The sequence below is a fragment of the Coregonus lavaretus genome (genome assembly GCF_964263955.1).
Source record: "Coregonus lavaretus genome assembly, contig: HAP1_SCAFFOLD_217, whole genome shotgun sequence".
NCBI lineage: Eukaryota > Metazoa > Chordata > Actinopteri > Salmoniformes > Salmonidae > Coregonus > Coregonus lavaretus.
This window is the reverse complement of record NW_028165332.1, coordinates 340830-356720: the sequence shown is the minus strand read 5'-3', so window position 1 is coordinate 356720 and position 15891 is coordinate 340830. Positions and strand designations below refer to the sequence as shown.

At 48.8% G+C, this 15891-nt stretch overlaps 1 protein-coding gene across 1 annotated transcript in view; it reads left to right on the top strand.

The window, feature by feature from the left end:
• supt20 (SPT20 homolog, SAGA complex component) overlaps window positions 1-15891 on the top strand; it is a 48194-nt gene that overhangs the window by 27607 nt on the left and 4696 nt on the right. The window contains exon 23 of the mRNA XM_084191091.1: window positions 2084-2163. Within this exon, the coding sequence (XP_084047217.1) occupies window positions 2084-2163 (80 nt within the window). The remainder of the gene's footprint in view (window positions 1-2083; window positions 2164-15891) is intronic.

Below are 15891 nucleotides of genomic sequence, written 5' to 3'. Positions count from 1 at the left end.
CTCTCTCTCTGACTCTCTCTGTCTTACTGTCGCTCTGTCACTCTCTGTCGCTCTCTCTCTCTCTCTGTCTCTTTCTCACACACACACACACACACAAACTCTTAATCACTCACTCAATCTCTGTCTTTGTAAATGTTTGACTCTTTCTTCAGTAACACAACCTGTACATTTTCAACAGTCAAACTGAAAACAACAAACCAGTCGTTACTGATGTGTTATCAACTGTAGTGGTGCAAAAGCAATGTGTTAAGTGCAACATTTACCGTAAACCTCATTTTAATCTGATTAGTCGACTGAGCAATAAGTAAATAGTTGCCTCTTTATAAGGCCCATTGTTAAATAAAAGTTGGAAATTAAATCATGGTGCCAGATTACAATGAGGTTTATGGTAAATGTTACACTTATCACCTTGCTTTTGCTCTATGGAGATGTCTTATTTCATACCAGTGTCCCTCACTGTAGATCTCATACACTATATATACAAAAGTATGTGGACACCCCTTCAAATTAGTGGATTCAGCTATTTCAGCCACACCCGTTGCTGACAGGTGTATAAAATCGAGAACACAGCCATGCAATCGCCATAGACAAACATTGGCAGTAGAACGGCCTTACTGAAGAGCTCAGTGACTTTCAACGTGGCACCGTCATAGGATGCCACCTTTCCAACAAGTCAGTTCGCTGAAGCGTGTAGCGTGTAAAAATCGTCTGTCCTCGGTTGCAACACACACTACTGAGTTCTAAACTACCTCTGGAAGCAACATCAGCACAAGAACTGTTCGTCGGGAGCTTCATGAAATGGGTTTCCATGGCCGAGCAGCCGCACACAAGCCTAAGATCACCATGCGCAATGCCAAGCATCGGCTGGAGTGGTGTAAAGCTCGCCGCCATTGGACTCTGGAGCAGTGGAAACGCGTTCTCTGGAGTGATGAATCACGCTTCACCATCTGGCAGTCCGACGGACGGATCTGGGTGTGGCGGATGCCAGGAGAACGCTACCTGCCCCAATGCATAGTGTCAACTGTAAAGTTTGGTGGAGGAATAATGGTCTGGGGCTGTTTTTCATGGTCCGGGCTAGGCCCCTTAGTTCCAGTGAAGGGAAGTCTTAACACTACAGCATACAATGACATTCTAGACGATTCTGTGCTTCCAACTTTGTGGCAACAATTTTGGGGAAGGCCCTTTCCTGTTTCAGCATGATAATGCACCCATGCACAAAGCGAGGTCCATACAGAAATGGTTTGTTGATCGGTGTGGAAGAACTTGACTGGCTTGCGCAGAGCCCTGATCTCAACCCAATCGAACAACTTTGGGATGAATTGGAAACGCCGACTGCGAGCCAGGCCTAATCGCCCAACATCAGTGCCCGACCTCACTAATGCTCTTGTGGCTGAATGGAAGCAAGTCCCCGCAACAATGTTCCAACATCTAGTTGAAAGCCTTCCCAGAAGAGTGGAGGCTGTTATAGCAGCAAAGGGGGGACCAACTCCACATTAATGCCCATGATTTTGGAATGAGATGTTCGACGAGCAGGTGTCCACATACTTTTGGTGATTTAGTGTAGCAGTGTCCCTCACCGTAGATCTCACAGCAGTGTCCCTCACTGTAGATCTAAACCGAATACTCTAGTTACCACAGTAGAAAAACATCAGACCAGTCACTCTGTTCTGCTCTGTTCTGTAGTGTGTTTGTAAAGTAACCTGTCAAAGGTCAAACTAATGTAACCTGTGCAAGGTCAATGGTCAAACTACACTTCCCCCACTTCTCTGCTACATTCTGTCTCTTTTTTTGTTTCTGTTTCCCCCCCCACCCTTCTTTTCTGTCCCTCTGTCTTCCCTCCTTTTCAACTCCTCCTTCTGTCCTCCCCTGCTTTGTCATCTATCCCTCCCTCACCAACTGATCCTCTCCTCTACCTTTAACCCCCTGACCTGGCTTCATCCCTCTCTCCTTGCCCTGTCCTCCCCTGCCATCCCTAACTGCCCCCTGGTTCTGTCTCTCCTGCACCTCTCCTCTTCCTCCTCTGCTCCCTGTTCCCCCTCTTTCCATCCTCCCTCCTACTCCCTCCCTCCATACTGTCCTGTAGTTCTGTCCCAGTTAAGCTGTGTTCTGGAAGGTTCTGGTCCCCTCCTGCCCTCTCCAAGGCTTCAGCAGCCACAGATACAAGTAATGCACACGCTCTAATGTACACCTATATACATACAGACTGTATATCTATATTATACATATCTATACATAGACTGTATATCTATATTATACATATCTATACATACAGACTGTATATCTATATTATACATATCTATACATACAGACTGTATATCTATATTATACATATCTATACATACAGACTGTATATCTATATTATACATATCTATACATACAGACTGTATATCTATATTATACATATCTATACATACAGACTGTATATCTATATTATACATATCTATACATACAGACTGTATATCTATATTATACATATCTATACATAGACTGTATATCTATATTATACATATCTATACATACAGACTGTATATCTATAGTATACATATCTATACATACAGACTGTATATCTATAGTATACATATCTATACATACAGACTGTATATCTATATTATACATATCTATACATACAGACTGTATATCTATATTATACATATCTATACATAGACTGTATATCTATATTATACATATCTATACATACAGACTGTATATCTATATTATACATATCTATACATACAGACTGTATCTCTATATTATACATATCTATACATACAGACTGTATCTCTATATTATACATATATATACATACAGACTGTATCTCTATATTATACATATCTATACATACAGACTGTATATCTATATTATACATATCTATACATACAGACTGTATATCTATATTATACATATCTATACATACAGACTGTATATCTATATTATACATATCTATACATACAGACTGTATATCTATATTATACATATCTATACATACAGACTGTATATCTATATTATACATATCTATACATACAGACTGTATCTCTATATTATACAGATCTATACATACAGACTGTATCTCTATATTATACATATCTATACATACAGACTGTATATCTATATTATACATATCTATACATAGACTGTATATCTATATTATACATATCTATACATACAGACTGTATATCTATATTATACATATCTATACATACAGACTGTATATCTATATTATACATATCTATACATACAGACTGTATATCTATATTATACAGATCTTTCCGTGACATAGACTGACCAGGTGAATCCAGGTGAAAGCCATGATTCCTTATTGATGTCACTTGTTAAATCCACTTCAATCCGTGTAGATGAAGGGGAGGAGACAGGTTAAAGAAGGACTTTTAAGCCTTGAGACAATTGAGACATGGATTGTGTATGTGTGCCATTCCGAGGGTGAATGGGCAAGACGAAAGATTTAAGTGCCTTTGAACGGGGTATGGGAGTAGGTGCCAGGCGCACCGGTTTGTGTCAAGAACTGCAACGCTGCTGGGTTTTTCACACTCAACAGTTTCCTGTGTGTATCAAGAATGGTCCACCACCCAAAGGACATCCAGCCAACTTGACACAACTGTGGCAAGCATTGGAGTCAACATTGGCCAGCATCCCTGTGGAACGCTTTCGACGAATTGAGGCTGTTCTGAGGGAAAAAGGGGGTGCAACTCAATATTAGGAAGGTGTTCTTAATGTTTTGTACACTCAGTACAGCCTCAATTCGGCAGTTTGTAACTCAGTAGTGAGTGTTGCAACCGAGGACAGACGATTTTTACGCGCTACGTTCTTCAGCACTCTGCGGTTCTGTGAGCTTGTGTGGCCTACCACTTCACAGCTGAGCCGTTGTTGCTCCTAGACGTTTCCACTTCACAATAACCGCACTTACAGTTGACCGGGGCAGCTCTAGCAGGGCAGAAATGTGATGAACTGACTTGTTGGAAAGGTGGCATCCTATGACGGTGCCACGTTGAAAGTCACTGAGCTCTTCGGTAAGGCCATTCTACTGCCAATGTTTGTCTATGGAGATTGCATGGCTGTGTGTGCGATTTTATACACCTGTCAGCAACAGGTGTGGCTGAAATAGAATCCACTAATTTAAAGGAGTGTCCACATACTTTTGTATACATAGTGTATCTACTAGGTGGAATGGTTCACCAAACCCACGGTTCGGTACGTATTGCAGTTTTGGGGTCACGGTTCGGTTACGGTACAGCGGGAAAATGAAATGCCATTCACAATGTTCAGCATTCACAATGTTCCTTGCGTTGTCTGTTGTGACCGGCATTGTCTGTTGGGCCTCTCAAGTTTCCACTCTGATGCTGCGTTTGTAACCATGTGGGAGGTGGGAATTTACCAGTTGTGAAGTCGTAAATACCAGTTGGATGCGTTCATGTGCTTTCAAAACGCTGTTATAGAGGCCATTTCCTTAGTAGGTGATGTCAGAGGTCACCATGTGGGAGAAGTGGGTGCTCAGGATGATAGACGAGTGTCCCACTAGTAATTACCCGTTGGAGGGCCGTTCAAGTGGATTTTTCCCAGTCGTATGTGGTAAATTCCCACTTCCCACTTGGTTGCGAACGCAGCATGACACTGCCTCCTTGGTGCCTGGTGGGTCCATGCTATCCGGGATCTTTGGGACATCCCTACCCCATTTGAAGTTGAAATGTCAAATGGTTAAGGTAAGGGTAGGGGTTAAGGTTAGGTAAGGGTAGGGGTTAGGGTTAGGTAAGGGTAGGGGTTAGGTAAGGGTAGGGGTTAAGGTTAGGTAAGGGTAGGGGTCAGAGTTTAGCGTATGGACGTCCCATGGATACCGGATAGCACTAACCGTGCCAGATGCGCACTTGTGACTCTCATAAAAGGGGCGTGTCAACATATTTGAGGTGTTGGCAGCAGCATAGGCTATTCTCATTGAGACAGGCAAAATACGTAACGTTTTATCCACAACTCTCTGTACATCACCATTGTAATAATCTACTGGGAAGCCAACATTTTCCCAAACTGGAGATTTAAATGATGGAGGATCCTCCAATTCTGGTTTATCGACCGCACCACTCGTCCTCGTACAGAACTAGATCCCGGCTGCGCCTCACAAAAAGGACAGTTTGAAATGCGGCAGTTAAGATTTGAATTTTGATTACAAGGTGCGGATAGGCTCTAGCTGTTTTAACGGAATAGCCTACAATGTTTTTTCAGCTCAGATTTACTCAAGAGGCATATGTCTACAACGCAGTGTAGGCATAGCCTATAGGCCTGGTGTTTATTTGTTGTAAATGTTTTTTTTTAATGTATTCAGTCGGGTTCACAGTGCGGACCGAACCGAGGTCCCCGTACCGAACGGTTCGGTACGAATACATGTACTGTTACATCCTTAATATATACAGTGGGGAGAACAAGTATTTGATACACTGCCGATTTTGCAGGTTTTCCTACTTACAAAGCATGTAGAGGTCTGTAATTTTGAGCATAGGTACACTTCAACTGTGAGAGACGGTATCTAAAACAAAAATCCAGAAAATCACATTGTATGATTTTTAAGGAATTAATTTGCATTTTATTGCATGACATAAGTATTTGATACATCAGAAAAGCAGAACTTAATATTTGGTACAGAAACCTTTGTTTGCAATTACAGAGATCATACGTTTCCTGTAGGTCTTGACCAGGTTTGCACACACTGCAGCAGGGATTTTGGCCCACTCCTCCATACAGACCTTCTCCAGATCCTTCAGGTTTCGGGGCTGTCGCTGGGCAATACAGACTTTCAGCTCCCTCCAAAGATTTTCTATTGGGTTCAGGTCTGGATACTGGCTAGGCCACTCCAGGACCTTGAGATGCTTCTTACGGAGCCACTCCTTAGTTGCCCTGGCTGTGTGTTTCGGGTCGTTGTCATGCTGGAAGACCAGCCACGACCCATCTTCAATGCTCTTACTGAGGGAAGGAGGTTGTTGGCCAAGATCTCACGATACATGGCCCCATCCATCTTCCCCTCAATACGGTGCAGTCGTCCTGTCCCCTTTGCAGAAAAGCATCCCCAAAGAATGATGTTTCCACCTCCATGCTTCACGGTTGGGATGGTGTTCTTGGGGTTGTTCTCATCATTCTTCTTCCTCCAAACACAGCGAGTGGAGTTTAGACCAAAAAGCTCTATTTTTGTCTCATCAGACCACATGACCTTCTCCCATTCCTCCTCTGGATCATCAAGATGGTCATTGGCAAACTTCAGACGGGCCTGGACAGGCGCTGGCTTGAGCAGGGGGACCTTGCGTGCGCTGCAGGATCTTAATCCATGACAGCGTAGTGTGTTACTAATGGTTTTCTTTGAGACTGTGGTCCCAGCTCTCTTCAGGTCATTGACCAGGTCCTGCCGTGTAGTTCTGGGCTGATCCCTCACCTTCCTCATGATCATTGATGCCCCACGAGGTGAGATCTTGCATGGAGCACCAGACAGAGGGTGATTGACCGTCATCTTGAACTACTTCCATTTTCTAATAATTGCGCCAACAGTTGTTGCCTTCTCACCAAGCTGCTTGCCTATTGTCCTGTAGCCCATCCCAGCCTTGTGCAGGTCTACAATTTTATCCCTGATGTCCTTACACAGCTCTCTGGTCTTGGCCATTGTGGAGAGGTTGGAGTCTGTTTGATTGAGTGTGTGGACAGGTGTCTTTTATACAGGTAACGAGTTCAAACAGGTGCAGTTAATACAGGTAATGAGTGGAGAACAGGAGGGCTTCTTAAAGAAAAACTAACAGATCTGTGAGAGCTGGAATTCTTACTGGTTGGTAGGTGATCAAATACTTATGTCATGCAATAAAATGCAAATTAATTACTTGAAAATCATACAATGTGATTTTCTGGATTTTTGTTTTAGATTCCGTCTCTCACAGTTGAAGTGTACCTATGATAAAAATTAAAGACCTCTACATGCTTTGTAAGTAGGAAAACCTGCAAAATCGGCAGTGTATCAAATACTTGTTCTCCCCACTGTACATATCTATATTATACATACAGTGGGGGAAAAAAGTATTTAGTCAGCCACCAATTGTGCAAGTTCTCCCACTTAAAAAGATGAGAGAGGCCTGTAATTTTCATCATAGGTACACGTCAACTATGACAGACAAATTGAGGAAAAAAATTCCAGAAAATCACATTGTAGGATTTTTAATGAATTTATTTGCAAATTATGGTGGAAAATAAGTATTTGGTCACCTACAAACAAGCAAGATTCCTGGCTCTCACAGACCTGTAACTTCTTCTTTAAGAGGCTCCTCTGTCCTCCACTCGTTACCTGTATTAATGGCACCTGTTTGACCTTGTTATCAGTATAAAAGACACCTGTCCACAACCTCAAACAGTCACACTCCAAACTCCACTATGGCCAAGACCAAAGAGCTGTCAAAGGACACCAGAAACAAAATTGTAGACCTGCACCAGGCTGGTAAGACTGAATCTGCAATAGGTAAGCATCTTGGTTTGAAGAAATCAACTGTGGGAGCAATTATTAGGAAATGGAAGACATACAAGACCACTGATAATCTCCCTCGATCTGGGGCTCCACGCAAGATCTCACCCCGTGGGGTCAAAATGATCACAAGAACGGTGAGCAAAAATCCCAGAACCACACGGGGGGACCTAGTGAATGACCTACAGAGAGCTGGGACCAAATTAACAAAGCCTACCATCAGTAAACCACTACGCTGCCAGGGACTCAAATCCTGCAGTGCCAGACGTGTCCACCTGCTTAAGCCAGTACATGTCCAGGCCCGTCTGAAGTTTGCTAGAATGCATTTGGATGATCCAGAAGAGGATTGGGAGAATGTCATATGGTCACTCCTGCAGTGCCAGACGTGTCCCCCTGCTTAAGCCAGGCCCGTCTGAAGTTTGCTAGAGTGCATTTGGATGATCCAGAAGAGGATTGGGAGAATGTCATATGGTCAGATGAAACCAAAATATAACTTTTTGGTAAAAACTCAACTCGTCGTGTTTGGAGGACAAAGAATGCTGAGTTGCATCCAAAGAACACCATACCTACTGTGAAGCATGGGGGTGGAAACATCATGCTTTGGGGCTGTTTTTCTACAAAGGGACCAGGACGACTGATCTGTGTAAAGGAAAGAATGAATGGGGCCATGTATCGTGAGATTTTTGAGTGAAAACCTCCTTCCATCAGCAAGGGCATTGAAGATGAAACGTGGCTGGGTCTTTCAGCATGACAATGATCCCAAACACACCGCCCGGGCAACGAAGGAGTGGCTTCGTCTAGAAGCATTTCAAGGTCCTGGAGTGGCCTAGCCAGTCTCCAGATCTCAACCCAATAGAAAATCTTTGGAGGGAGTTGAAAGTCTGTGTTGCCCAGCGACAGCCCCAAAACATCACTGCTCTAGAGGAGATCTGCATGGAGGAATGGGCCAAAATACCAGCTACAGTGTGTGAAAACCTTGTGAAGACTTACAGAAAACGTTTGACCTGTGTCATTGCCAACAAAGGGTATATAACAAAGTATTGAGAAACTTTTGTTATTGACCAAATACTTATTTTCCACCATAATTTGCAAATAAATTCATTAAAAATCCTACAATGTGATTTTCTGGATTTTTTTTTCTCATTTTGTTTGTCATAGTTGACGTGTACCTATGATGAAAATTACAGGCCTCTCTCATCTTTTTAAGTGGGAGAACTTGCACAATTGGTGGCTGACTAAATACTTTTTTTCCCCACTGTATCTATACATCTACCCTCGTATATGAGCCTACATCACCTGATACAAGCAATGCAGCAACTCTAACACACCATGTACAGTGGTGTGAAAAAGTGTTTGCACCCTTCCTGATTTGTTATTTGTTTGCATGTTTGTCACACTTTAAATGTTTCAGATCATCAAACAAATTTAAATATTAGTAAAAGATAACACAAGTAAACACAAAATGCAGTTTTGCAATGAAGGTTGTTATTATTAAGGGAAAACAAAATCCAAACCTACATGGCCCTGTGTGAAAAAGTGTTTGCCCCCCCTGTTATAACACAACTCAACTGTGGTTTATCACACCTGAGTTCAATTCCTCTAGCCACACCCAGGCCTGATTACTGCCACATCTGTTCTCAATCAAGGAATCACTTAAATAGAACCTACCTGACAAAGTGAAGTAGACCAAAAGATCCTCAAAAGCTAGACATCATGCCGAAATCCAATGAAATTCAGGAACAAATGAGAAAGAAAGTAATTGAGATCCATCAGTCTGGAAAAGGTTATAAAGCCATTTCTAAAGCTTTGGGACTCCAGCGAACCACAGTGAGAGCCATTATCCACAAATGGTGAAAACATGGAACAGTGGTGAACCTTCCCAGGAGTGGCCAGCCGACCAAAATTAACCCAAGAGCGCAGCGACGACTCATCCAAGAGGTCACAAAAGACCCCATAACAACATCCAAAGAGCTGCAGGCCTCACTTGCCTCAGTTAAGGTCAGTGTTCATGACTCCACCATAAGAAAGAGACTAGGCAAAAATGGCCTGCATGGCAGAGTTCCAAGACGAAAACCACTGCTGAGCAAAAAGAACATTAAGGCTCGTCTCATTTTTGCCAGAAAACATCTTGATGATCCCCAAGACCTTTGGGAAAATACTCTGTGGACTGACAAGACAAAAGCTGAACTTTTTGGAAGGTGTGTGTGTCCCATTACATCTGGCGTAACACCGCATTTCAGAAAAAGAACATCATACCAACAGTAAAATATGGTGGTGGTGTGATGGTCTGGGCCTGTTTTGCTGCTTCAGGACCTGGAAGACTTGCTGTGATAAATGGAACCATTAATTCTGCTCTCTACCAAAAAATCCTGAAGGAGAATGTCCGGCCATCTGTTCGTGACCTCAAGCTGAAGCGAACTTGGGTTCTGCAGCAGGACAATGATCCAAAACACACCAGCAAGTCTGGTGAATGGTTGAAGAAAAACAAAATTAAGACTTTGGAGTGGCCTAGTCAAAGTCCTGACCTGAATCCTATTGAGATGCTGTGGCATGACCTTAAAAAGGCAATTCATGCTCGAAAACCCTCCAATGTGGCTGAATTACAACAATTCTGCAAAGATGAGTGGGCCAAAATTCCTCCAGAGCACTGTAAAAGACTCATTGCAAGTTATCGCAAACGCTTGATTGCAGTTGTTGCTGCTAAGGGTGGCCCAACCAGTTATTAGGTTGTAGGGGGCAATCACTTTTTCACACAGGGCCATGTATAACAACCTTCATTTCAAAACTGCATTTTGTGATTACTTGTGTTATCTTTGACTAATATTTAAATGTGTTTGATGATCTGAAACATTTAAGTGTGACGAACATGCAAACAAATAAGAAATCAGGAAGGGGGCAAACACTTTTTCACACCACTGTACATAATATATCTAAAGATTTCGTCATTCAGATCCCACTCAAGCCACAAGTCCAAGTAATGCAGCAACTTTGACATCACACTCATCACCCACATCCCTTTAAAACGCCTGCAGACAATAATCCTGCCAAGAAGGCTTCTCCACCTACCTCTGTGTGGTAGGCAGTCTGTTTTATACTGCTCCCAATAATAAATGTCTATTTAGATTCTATTGCACCACATATCACAACAATTCTTATAAACCACTATCTTTGCAGTGCCAGTCGTTTCAAGTAGTTATTTTCTCTCTGTCGCAGCTAGGTCCATTCCACTCTCATTCCGAGCCCTCTCATCAACTCCATCTTGTGTTTGCTTTGTTTCTGTTGGATTGAATAGCAAGTAGAGTCTGTGGTACTTCACTTGCAACACGCGCCACTAACAGCCTGTTCAAATAGCAGGCATGGTTTAGTTTTACTGCTTTGTATTACTTCCACATAAAACCATTAACAGCTATTTTAGTGTTTTTGTCCGATTTTTAAATTTCATTCAAATCTTTTTATTTAATTTTAAGTTAACACACAAAGCATGAGTTTTAATTTTCATTGTATCTATTCTCACCCCATTAACTAAGTCTTGTTGAAAAAGAAAAGCACCATTTAAGTTGAAGTTGCTGACTTACTTTAGCCTGACTGCACCCAACAGACTCTGCTGGTTGCTTAGCATGGTTGTCTGTTGTTACCGGGGTCACAGTTGATGATGATCTTTCTGCTTCATCTTGGCCCAAAGAGAGGCTAACTTCCTGTCTGTCTGTGTCACTGGTGCTGCTTGACCCCCACACACTCCTAACCCCTTACCCCCTTTCCATACACCCTTTCACCCTTTCCTTACCCCCTTACACCCTTTCACCCTTTCCTTACCCCCTTACACCCTTTCCTTACACCCTTCCCTTACCCCCTTCCCTTACACCCTTTCCTTACACCCTTTCACCCTTTCCTTACCCCCTTACACCCTTTCCTTACCCCCTTCCCTTACACCCTTCCCTTACACCCTTTCCTTACCCCCTTACACCCTTTCCTTACCCCCTTACACCCTTTCCTTACCCCCTTTCCTTACCCCCTACCCCTCCTGTCTTGAGCCCATTTCACCTCTCCCTCATCTCCTAACCATTCCTCCCTGCCTCTCTACTCCTCTATCTTGACCCCTCCACACTCCCTCTCTCCCTTCACCCCTCCACACTCCCTCCTTCCCTTGACCCCTCCACACTCCCTCCTTCCCTCCACACTCCCTCCCTCCCTTCACCCCTCCACACTCCCTCCTTCGCTTCACCCCTCCACACTCTCTCCTTCCCTTCACCCCTCCACACTCCCTCCTTCGCTTCACCCCTCCACACTCCCTCCTTCCCTCCACACTCCCTCCCTCCCTTCACCCCTCCACACTCCCTCCTTCGCTTCACCCCTCCACACTCTCTCCTTCCCTTCACCCCTCCACACTCCCTCCTTCCCTCCACACTCCCTCCCTCCCTTCACCCCTCCACACTCCCTCCCTCCCTTCACCCCTCCACACTCCCTCCCTTCACCCCTCCACACTCCCTCCCTTCACCCCTCCACACTCCCTCCCTCCCTTCACCCCTCCACACTCCCTCCCTCCCTTCACCCCTCCACACTCCCTCCCTCCCTTCACCCCTCCACACTCCCTCCCTCCCTTCACCCCTCCACACTCCCTCCCTCCCTTCACCCCTCCACACTCCCTCCCTTCACCCCTCCACACTCCCTCCTTCCCTTCACCCCTCCACACTCCCTCCTTCCCTTCACCCCTCCACACTCCCTCCTTCCCTTCACCCCTCCACACTCCCTCCTTCCCTTCACCCCTCCACACTCCCTCCCTCCCTTCACCCCTCCACACTCCCTCCCTCCCTTCACCCCTCCACACTCCCTCCCTCCCTTCACCCCTCCACACTCTCTCCTTCGCTCCACCCCTCCACACTCCCTCCCTCCCTTCACCCCTCCACACTCCCTCCTTCCCTTCACCCCTCCACACTCCCTCCTTCCCTTCACCCCTCCACACTCCCTCCTTCCCTCCACCCCTCCACACTCCCTCCCTCCCTTCACCCCTCCACACTCCCTCCTTCCCTCCACCCCTCCACACTCCCTCCCTCCCTTCACCCCTCCACACTCCCTCCTTCCCTCCACCCCTCCACACTCCCTCCTTCCCTCCACCCCTCCACACTCCCTCCCTCCCTTCACCCCTCCACACTCCCTCCCTCCCTTCACCCCTCCACACTCCCTCCTTCCCTTCACCCCTCCACACTCCCTCCTTCGCTCCACCCCTCCACACTCCCTCCCTCCCTTCACCCCTCCACACTCCCTCCTTCCCTTCACCCCTCCACACTCTCTCCTTCGCTCCACCCCTCCACACTCTCTCCTTCGCTCCACCCCTCCACACTCCCTCCCTCCATTCACCCCTCCACACTCCCTCCTTCCCTTCACCCCTCCACACTCTCTCCTTCGCTCCACCCCTCCACACTCTCTCCTTCGCTCCACCCCTCCACACTCTCTCCTTCGCTCCACCCCTCCACACTCCCTCCCTCCCTTCACCCCTCCACACTCCCTCCTTCCCTTCACCCCTCCACACTCCCTCCCTCCCTTCACCCCTCCACACTCCCTCCCTCCCTTCACCCCTCCACACTCCCTCCCTCCCTTCACCCCTCCACACTCCCTCCCTCCCTTCACCCCTCCACACTCTCTCCTTCGCTCCACCCCTCCACACTCCCTCCCTCCCTTCACCCCTCCACACTCCCTCCTTCCCTTCACCCCTCCACACTCCCTCCTTCCCTTCACCCCTCCACACTCCCTCCTTCCCTCCACCCCTCCACACTCCCTCCCTCCCTTCACCCCTCCACACTCCCTCCTTCCCTCCACCCCTCCACACTCCCTCCCTCCCTTCACCCCTCCACACTCCCTCCTTCCCTCCACCCCTCCACACTCCCTCCTTCCCTCCACACTCCCTCCTTCCCTTCACCCCTCCACACTCCCTCCTTCCCTCCACCCCTCCACACTCCCTCCTTCCCTCCACACTCCCTCCTTCCCTTCACCCCTCCACACTCCCTCCTTCCCTCCACCCCTCCACACTCCCTCCCTCCCTTCACCCCTCCACACTCCCTCCTTCCCTCCACCCCTCCACACTCCCTCCCTCCCTTCACCCCTCCACACTCCCTCCTTCCCTCCACCCCTCCACACTCCCTCCTTCCCTCCACCCCTCCACACTCCCTCCCTCCCTTCACCCCTCCACACTCCCTCCCTCCCTTCACCCCTCCACACTCCCTCCTTCCCTTCACCCCTCCACACTCCCTCCTTCGCTCCACCCCTCCACACTCCCTCCCTCCCTTCACCCCTCCACACTCCCTCCTTCCCTTCACCCCTCCACACTCTCTCCTTCGCTCCACCCCTCCACACTCTCTCCTTCGCTCCACCCCTCCACACTCCCTCCCTCCATTCACCCCTCCACACTCCCTCCTTCCCTTCACCCCTCCACACTCTCTCCTTCGCTCCACCCCTCCACACTCTCTCCTTCGCTCCACCCCTCCACACTCTCTCCTTCGCTCCACCCCTCCACACTCCCTCCCTCCCTTCACCCCTCCACACTCCCTCCTTCCCTTCACCCCTCCACACTCCCTCCCTCCCTTCACCCCTCCACACTCCCTCCCTCCCTTCACCCCTCCACACTCCCTCCCTCCCTTCACCCCTCCACACTCCCTCCCTCCCTTCACCCCTCCACACTCTCTCCTTCGCTCCACCCCTCCACACTCCCTCCCTCCCTTCACCCCTCCACACTCCCTCCTTCCCTTCACCCCTCCACACTCCCTCCTTCCCTTCACCCCTCCACACTCCCTCCTTCCCTCCACCCCTCCACACTCCCTCCCTCCCTTCACCCCTCCACACTCCCTCCTTCCCTCCACCCCTCCACACTCCCTCCCTCCCTTCACCCCTCCACCTTCCTCCACCCCTCCACACTCCCTCCTTCCCTCCACACTCCCTCCTTCCCTTCACCCCTCCACACTCCCTCCTTCCCTTCACCCCTCCACACTCCCTCCTTCCCTCCACCCCTCCACACTCCCTCCCTCCCTTCACCCCTCCACACTCCCTCCTTCCCTCCACCCCTCCACACTCCCTCCCTCCCTTCACCCCTCCACACTCCCTCCTTCCCTCCACCCCTCCACACTCCCTCCTTCCCTCCACCCCTCCACACTCCCTCCCTCCCTTCACCCCTCCACACTCCCTCCCTCCTTCCCTTCACCCCTCCACACTCCCTCCTTCGCTCCACCCCTCCACACTCCCTCCCTCCCTTCACCCCTCCACACTCCCTCCTTCCCTTCACCCCTCCACACTCTCTCCTTCGCTCCACCCCTCCACACTCTCTCCTTCGCTCCACCCCTCCACACTCCCTCCCTCCCTTCACCCCTCCACACTCCCTCCTTCCCTTCACCCCTCCACACTCTCTCCTTCGCTCCACCCCTCCACACTCTCTCCTTCGCTCCACCCCTCCACACTCTCTCCTTCGCTCCACCCCTCCACACTCCCTCCCTCCCTTCACCCCTCCACACTCCCTCCTTCCCTTCACCCCCTCCACACTCCCTCCCTCCCTTCACCCCTCCACACTCCCTCCCTCCCTTCACCCCTCCACACTCCCTCCCTCCCTTCACCCCTCCACACTCCCTCCCTCCCTTCACCCCTCCACACTCTCTCCTTCGCTCCACCCCTCCACACTCCCTCCCTCCCTTCACCCCTCCACACTCCCTCCCTTCCCTTCACCCCTCCACACTCCCTCCTTCCCTTCACCCCTCCACACTCCCTCCTTCCCTCCACCCCTCCACACTCCCTCCCTCCCTTCACCCCTCCACACTCCCTCCTTCCCCTCACCCTCCACACTCCCTCCTTCCCCCTCCACACTCCCTCCCTCCCTTCACCCCTCCACACTCCCTCCCTTCCCTCCACCCCTCCACACTCCCTCCTTCCCTCCACCCCTCCACACTCCCTCCCTCCCTTCACCCCTCCACACTCCCTCCCTCCCTTCACCCCTCCACACTCCCTCCTTCCCTTCACCCCTCCACACTCCCTCCTTCGCTCCACCCCTCCACACTCCCTCCCTCCCTTCACCCCTCCACACTCCCTCCTTCCCTTCACCCCTCCACACTCTCTCCTTCGCTCCACCCCTCCACACTCTCTCCTTCGCTCCACCCCTCCACACTCCCTCCCTCCCTTCACCCCTCCACACTCCCTCCTTCCCTTCACCCCTCCACACTCTCTCCTTCGCTCCACCCCTCCACACTCTCTCCTTCGCTCCACCCCTCCACACTCTCTCCTTCGCTCCACCCCTCCACACTCCCTCCCTCCCTTCACCCCTCCACACTCCCTCCTTCCCTTCACCCCTCCACACTCTCTCCTTCGCTCCACCCCTCCACACTCCCTCCCTCCCTTCACCCCTCCACACTCCCTCCTTCCCT